This window comes from Prionailurus viverrinus, chromosome B4, assembly GCF_022837055.1.
Source record: "Prionailurus viverrinus isolate Anna chromosome B4, UM_Priviv_1.0, whole genome shotgun sequence".
Classification (NCBI taxonomy): domain Eukaryota; kingdom Metazoa; phylum Chordata; class Mammalia; order Carnivora; family Felidae; genus Prionailurus; species Prionailurus viverrinus.
The window spans coordinates 73,255,657-73,263,739 of NC_062567.1; the positions used below are offsets into that span (position 1 = coordinate 73,255,657).

General features: G+C 45.5%; 1 protein-coding gene across 1 annotated transcript; it reads left to right on the forward strand.

The window, feature by feature from the left end:
* The first annotated feature begins 229 nt into the window (after positions 1-229).
* LOC125169496 (tubulin alpha-1C chain) lies at positions 230-7,801 on the forward strand. Its single transcript, XM_047864894.1, has 4 exons — positions 230-377; positions 3,011-3,233; positions 3,377-3,525; positions 6,716-7,801. Exons 1-4 carry the CDS (start codon positions 375-377, stop codon positions 7,688-7,690), a joined length of 1,350 nt encoding a protein of 449 aa, XP_047720850.1. The 5' UTR covers positions 230-374; the 3' UTR covers positions 7,691-7,801.
* The last annotated feature ends 282 nt before the right edge of the window (positions 7,802-8,083 follow it).

An 8,083-nucleotide genomic window follows, 5' to 3' on the forward strand; every position in this document is an offset into this window, starting at 1 on the left:
CTTCCCCGCCCCATCCGCCCTTCCCTGGCCCCAGGACGTCTCCTCCCTTCGTAGATCTGGCTCTCTCCGAAGAGTTTGGTTTGAACTTTTGAACCCACCAATCAGCGCCCGCGCCCCGCCTCTCTCCGCCGGAGGGTGCGACGGGGTGTCCCTCCCGGAGCCGCGAGACTTGGAGGCGGGGCAGCGGCGGCAGGGGCGGGGCCAGGTGCCCGCCCCCTGGCCACGTGGCCGGGGAAGGGGGTATATAGAGTCCCTCGCGGCGGCGCAACCTCTTACTACTTCTCCCCCGGACTCCTTGGTAGTCTGTCAGTGGGAGAGCCTTCTCGCCGTCCCCTCGCCGCCTTCAGCCTCAAGGAACCCTACAATTCTTAGTCATGGTGAGTGGGGGTCCTTGGGACGTGGCGTGGGTGTGAGAGCAGTCCGAAGGGGCGGGGGAGCCCGGGTGCAGGTGGGACGCAGCCGAGCAAACTTGCTTCTGATGGCCAGGCTGGGAAAGCCGAGTTCACCCGCAAACTCCTCTTCGGGCTCGAAAACGCGGCCAGGACACTGCCCTTGGTGGGAGTGGAAAGCCCTCCTGATTCTAGAGGGCATCGCCCCAGGGCCCGCCACAGCCTAAGGCAGACCGGGAAGCCTTCACACCGGCCCCCCCCAAGGACTTGTGGAAACGAAAAATCCCTCCCCTCCATTTCCGTCATTGACCTACCTCACCTTCCCACTACCTACCGCCCTGGAGCGCTAGGTGCGCTCCAGCACCCAAGGTGCTTACGCTCCCTGCGCCCGCTCTCCAGCGCCCGGTGACTACCTGCTGAGTCACCTGTGGCTGGTCTCTGGGGAGAGCTTCCAATTGCATCAGTCCACCTGAGAGATGTGAACAGGCTGCTCCTTTTAAGGGAACTCTTAACTGTCACGTCTAATTTTGCGTTTCTGTGTTAACTTAGTGGGACGTTTATAGCTGAAGCTTGGTACTTAAGCCAGATTTTTAAAAAACTAGTCCATGAAGAGATATTTTCGTATAAAACCTCTGAGCAAACTAGTACTAACAATGTGTTCTTGGAGAAGGCCTGTTGGAGGTCAACCTAAAATAAGCCGTACTTTTAAACTAGTATTTGTGTATCAAATGTTTCAAAATAGTATCTTTAAAGGAAAGGGGATACAGTGAACAGACCAGCCACCTCTTCAGAGACTACCACAGGTGTTAAAAAACTAAGTCTGACTGTAACAACTTGCTTGAGTGCTTTTCACCAAGCAGACAAAAAAAACAAAAACAAAAACAAAAACAACCTGGTAAAAGTGCAATTCAGAAAGTAGTAGGACTGTTTAAAGGGCAGGAGAGCAATGATTTAGGCAAACACTGGCTAAGTTAATAGTTTGGATTTTTTGTTGTTGTTTTGTTTTTTAATTAGAGACAGGGGCTGGTTATCCAGTGAAAGTTAGACTAAGTGACTCTATCACCTGTGTCTCACTTCATCCCCCGAGTGGCCAGGGGAGAGTGGAGAAAGTCTAAAGGAGAAAGCTGTTGAGACTGCTGCCCATTGGAAGTTTTTTGGGCCCAAAACTCCATCAAAGAAACCCTTCATTAGAATGAAAGGTTCTTCTCAAAAACTTTATCTCCTTGGGCCTGGGGCTGTCATGGGCAGATCTCTCCAGCTTTCTCAGGCTGTAAAATTTCCAAAGTCCAGTTAAAGGTAAACAGGATGCAATTATAAATACTCATGGACTCATTAGAATAAACAACTCCCCTTTCTCCCATAGTCCTAGACCTGGGCGAGTAGACTCCGGTCATAATGAGCCAAGTGATGTGGTTAGAAGACCATGGTTGTTTTATGAGTGTATGTGGGAAGGAGGGGACCATAAGTCAAAGGTTGTGAGTGATTGGGGTTTTTATTATCTCCGGTTATGAAAGTAGGACCTTTGAGATCTTAGCGGTGTTGAGTTTTCTTTAACTAGTTTCCTGTTAGCAGCTTCGAAGAACTCGAAACCCTCCTATTCGGGGAAAATGTAATGGGAGATATTTGGTATCAATTTTGAAAGTCCTCTGTCAATCTCCAAAGTAGCTAATCTGACTTATGATGAAATATAATAAACACCCATTTTTTCTGTTTTCCTCTTAAATCTGGGGGTATGGATTCTATGTTCATGGCCTTATTTTACTAAGCAGGAATGAATTTGGTAACTTATAGATGATCTTGTTCATCAAGTAAAAGAAAACATTTTCCCAATATCGTTAAATTCTTGGCACCATAGACTTTTCCACAGTGCCAGAGATACATGTATGTATGTTTTGGTAGGAAACAGCGAATTTCTTAAGCTATTAGTAAAGTTTTGTTGACACTTTCAGCTTTTATTACCATGTGTCTCCACCACCACCCCCTACTGAAGATTTGTTGATAGTGAAGGAAAAATGTTCTTCCTTGCGATTAAGTTCTTCCACAGAGTTAAAAAGCTGCCTCTGACCACAGTTTCTAAAATACAGCTAACCGCTGCTTATCTGGCATTTTTTCCCTGAGTCATATGGCTATAGTTTGCTGGTTTAAGCTGGTTTAAAAGGGAGAGGGAGAAGCTCTTGTCTTTTAAAGAATAGGATTAAAGAGGGACCAGAATGAGCTCGACAGTTATACAATCACATGGAATGAATCAGAGCTGGAAGGGGGAATTTTGCATGCCTTTAAGGAATTGGCAGGCATATTTCCCAGGAGCTGGGGGAAATGTATTGCTGTGGAACAGTTTAGGTCTTTCTAAAATGGTAGAAACCTGACCTTGAATATCTAATGTGACTACAAAGCAAGAGTCTGATCTCTGGTCTTACCTAGTAGTTCATTAACATATCTTTGGTTTTGCAAAGCATTTTCTCTGAATTAGTCAGCAAAGACTGTTGCTTGTGAAATCAGGAGTGGCTTCCAGAAAGGTGACTTTCTATCCTGAAGGTTAATTAGTCATTTAGGTGTGAGTCATTCCTAAACATCCCATCTGATGTGTCATATTCTGACATTTTCCTTTCTTCTTCCCACAGCGTGAGTGCATCTCCATCCACGTTGGCCAGGCTGGTGTTCAGATCGGCAATGCCTGCTGGGAGCTCTATTGCCTGGAACACGGCATCCAGCCCGATGGCCAGATGCCAAGTGACAAGACCATTGGGGGAGGAGATGACTCCTTCAACACCTTCTTCAGTGAGACGGGCGCTGGCAAGCATGTGCCCAGGGCAGTGTTTGTAGACCTGGAACCCACAGTCATTGGTGAGTTGGCCTCAGTAACCCAAGGGAGATCTCAGGGCTCTTGACACAGGAGGTCTGTCGTGAGGGCTCCATTGACACCCTGGGGTGGAGCAGGCGTGTGCAGGTTGTGAGTGACGGGTGGCTGCTTTGTTTTTCTCTTCCAGATGAAGTTCGCACTGGCACCTACCGCCAGCTCTTCCATCCTGAGCAGCTCATCACGGGCAAGGAAGATGCTGCCAATAACTATGCTCGAGGGCACTACACCATCGGCAAGGAGATCATCGACCTTGTTTTGGACCGAATTCGGAAACTGGTAAACATAGTGTTTTATTTAATATACATATATAAGTTTTAAGTGTATTTATTTTGAGAGAGAGTGGGAGAGTGTGAGTGGGGGAGGGACAGAGAGAGAGGGAGAGAATCCCAAGCAGGCTCAGCTCTGACAGCTTGATCCCATGACCTGAGCCAAAATCAAGAGTCAGACACTCAACTGACTGAGACACCCAGGTGCCCCAATGTAGTGTTTTATTTAAAGTGAGATGAGAATGTTCTCTTACAGTTTTAAGGGAGACCAAACTATAAGAATCATTCTTTGTATCCTAAAATGAACCTTTGAGTGCTCAGTAAGTAACCAGACTTTATTTTTTTTTAATTTTTTATTAAAAAAAAAATTTTTTTTAATTTTATTTAATTTTGAGAGATAGTGGGGGGGGGGGGGCAGAGAGAGAGGGAGACACAGAATCCAAAGCAGGCTCCAGGCTCTGAGCTGTCAGCACAGAGCCTGATGTGGGGCTTAAACCCATGAACGGAGATCATGACCTGAGCTGAAGTCGTATGCTTAACTGACTGAGCCACCCAGGCACCCCAGGTAACCAGACTTTTTTTAAATCAGATGGTCCTGTGTTATGGAACAACTATTTAGGTCAGGGTTAAATGCTCTATTGCCTATTTCTATGTGTTATAAAGCAGACTTGGGCAAATGCTTAAGGCAGGGCAGTTTACCTAAAGTGAAGGTGAGAACCAGGGAGCTGTAGCAGTTTGACATTTAAGACCATTAAACATCCTTATTCATATTAATCAAGCAGCTTCCCTGCTTCAAGCTAAGAATGCCCCCTTTTAGGTTATCTTAGTCACATTGAGTGAGAAGGTGGCAGACTCTGAAATGTAACTAATTGATCAAACTCCTAAAAAAAAATATATGTATATATATTTTTTATATGTATTTTAAAAATATGTCTATCAGGGTTGGTGCCTTATGTTGATACAGAAAGTACAGAGCACGAGAAGCCAGTATAACATTGACTAGAAATGGTGGACACTGGAATCTTCCAACAACATTGAAAGTGCAATCAAGGGAGCTCCCTTATTATGGAAGCTAGTGTCGTCCTTGAAACTTGGAAAGTATTGAAATGTACTCACAGAAAGTAGTATGCTTGCTTTTCCACTAGAGCTCAGACCCGTGTGAACCAGCACTGTGACAGAAAAATCTTAGGCAACGGTATTCACATCAGTAAAAGTCGATAAGTAAATGTTCTGTTAGGATCATTTATTTTTTTAAATTTTTTTTTTTTTTTTTTTTTTTTTTTTGAGAGCAAGCATGCATGTGGGTGGGGGGAGGGGTAGGGAGAGAGGGAGGGAGAGAGAGAGAGAATCCCAAGCAGGCTCCGCACTGTCAGCATAGAGCCTGACTCAGGGCTCGAACATAAGAACCGTGGTCACAAGAACCATGAGATCATGACCTGAGCCAAAATCAAGAGTCAGATGCTTAAAACCAACTGAGCCACCCAGACGCCCCTGGATCATTTTATGTTCAGAGTCTGGTATCCAGATGACTCTACTCCTGAGGCATGTGGGCAGCTTGTAAGTAATTAACCAAAAATCAAGAATAAAGGCTTTGGTAGAGTAGTTTGTCCAGAAAATCACATTATAAGCCTGGCCACAACTGGTCTAGTCTAAAAAGAATGACTTTGCATCATTCACAGCTTCATACTTTTCCAGATGCTTATCACACCCTTCCTAGCAAAATTGGGGTAATGGTTCTATGTTTATAAATCAAGCTTCAGCTACAAGCACTGACTTGGAAATCAGGACCTGCCTTTAGGGGCAAATAAACCTAGTAAAACCCATCAAGGGTTCTGGAGTAAAGTTGATTAACTACCAAAGTAATTGTATTTGTCCTTGGTATTATTACTGTGTCCATAGGAGGCTGAGTGGATTTAATTGGTAGACCAGAGTCTGCCCTGTACATTGATCCCAGAGTATGGACCCACAGGAGAAGTACAGTGAGGGATTGGTAGAGAATTCCACAAATCTCAGCACTTTTTTTTTTTTTTTTTTTTTTTTAGTATTTATTTATTTTTGAGACAGAGCATGAGCAGGGGAGGGGCAGAGAGAGAGAGGGAGACACAGAATCTGAAGCAGGCTCCAGGCTCTGAGCTGTCAGCACAGAGCCCGGGGCTTGAACTCATCAACTGCGAGATCATGACCTGAGTCGAAGTTAGACACTCAACCGAGCCACCCAGGCACCCCTCAGCACTTCTGAGAAGTGAGGATTGTCAGCAGAAGACTTTGAAAAGTCAAAACTCAATGCTTTCACAGAATGGTAGTTTGCTAACTGGAATAGCTCAGTTAAGTGGTGAAAAGCCCCACTGACATTAGGTCTCATGGTCCTATCATAGTAAATCACCTTTTTCAGAATCAATAGGCTCTCTGATAACTAGTGCTTACTGTGCCAAACACTGTTCCACGTACTCATTTAATTCTCAATGACCTGATGGAGATTACTATTCTCAATAAACTCGAAGACGGAGATTGAGAAATAAATTTGGTCAAAGCTACACAGCAAGGAACTGGTAGAGCCGGATGCAGACTCAGCCTGACTCCCAACACCAGTGCATTGGAACTCGGCTATTCTGTCTTACTCCAGCTCAGAAAGCAGCTGCCAGATCTTTCTAAGACTTCTATTGTATGGGGCTGGTGGTCCCAGGCCTGCCCTTGGTAGCTCTCCAGCTGCTGAAAAGTCATACTCGTTCTGTAGTCACAGCAAGGGCACCAGCGGTTGCTTTCCCAGTCGCTAAAACTTGGGCCTTGCATCCATTCCAGACCTCATGATTCCTCAGCCTGTGGAAATGAAAATAGTTCATTTTTAAATAGACATTTAGCAGATTTCTTCCCCCCCTCCCCCCCCCCCCCCCATTTCTGAAAAGTTTCTCTGAATCTTAGCACTTAGAAGCTCTTTATGACTGCTTTCTTTGCAAATATTGTTCAGGAGATTAAAAAAAAAAAATCTCGATCAGGGGTGCCTGGCTGGCTCAGTTGGAAGAGCATATAACTCTTGATCTCAGGGTCATGAGTTTGATCTCCACATTGGGTGTAGAAATTACTTAAATAAATAAAAACTTTAAAAAATTAAAAAAAAATTCGATCAATGTAATTATGGATTCAAAGAAGTCATTGCAGCTTTCACCAAGGCTAAATTAAAACTTTTTTTTTTTTTTTTGCAGGCCGACCAGTGCACGGGTCTTCAGGGCTTCTTGGTTTTCCACAGCTTTGGAGGGGGAACTGGTTCCGGATTCACCTCCCTGCTGATGGAACGTCTCTCTGTCGATTATGGCAAGAAGTCCAAGCTGGAGTTCTCCATTTACCCAGCCCCCCAGGTTTCCACTGCTGTCGTTGAGCCCTACAACTCCATCCTCACTACCCACACCACCCTGGAGCACTCTGATTGTGCCTTCATGGTAGACAACGAGGCCATCTATGACATCTGTCGTAGAAACCTCGATATTGAACGCCCAACCTACACTAACCTTAACCGCCTTATTAGCCAGATTGTGTCTTCCATCACTGCTTCCCTCAGATTTGATGGAGCCCTGAATGTGGATCTGACAGAATTCCAGACCAACCTGGTGCCCTATCCCCGTATCCACTTCCCTCTGGCCACATATGCCCCTGTCATCTCTGCTGAGAAAGCCTACCATGAACAGCTTACTGTAGCAGAGATCACCAATGCGTGCTTTGAGCCAGCCAACCAGATGGTGAAATGCGACCCTCGCCATGGTAAATACATGGCTTGCTGCCTGTTGTACCGTGGTGATGTGGTTCCCAAAGATGTCAATGCTGCCATTGCCACCATCAAGACCAAGCGTACCATCCAGTTCGTGGACTGGTGCCCCACTGGCTTCAAAGTTGGCATTAATTACCAGCCTCCCACTGTGGTACCTGGTGGAGACCTGGCCAAAGTACAGCGAGCTGTGTGCATGCTGAGCAACACCACAGCCATTGCTGAGGCCTGGGCTCGCCTGGACCACAAATTTGACCTGATGTATGCCAAGCGTGCCTTTGTTCACTGGTATGTGGGTGAGGGCATGGAGGAAGGAGAGTTTTCTGAGGCCCGTGAGGACATGGCTGCCCTTGAGAAGGATTATGAGGAGGTTGGAGCAGATAGTGCTGAGGGAGAGGATGAGGGTGAAGAGTATTAACCTGTCCTCTACAATTTTATACTCTGTTGTCTTGGGACTGTCTTATTTCTGTTCTGGAAGCTGTCCACTGTGGCCCTAACTTGTCAATAAAAGTGATGTTTCTATTTTAAATGTCCAGCTGGCTTCTGTATCGCAGTAAGTACTAGCCTCACTTATTTAAGGCCAGTTGGGGATGGGGGAGGCTGGCAGATGGTCTACCCAGTCATTTGATCAACATTTCAAGTGGTTTCTGTGTGCCACACACTGTGCTTAGTGGCTTGTTTGTTTCACTTAAGACCTGAATTGATGAGTGGTGATAAAATCCTATTGTAAATGAGGCAGCAGGCTTAGATTGGGCCATTGTTTCTCAAATTTCAATGTGGATGTGAATCCCATGTAAATATTAAAATGTAG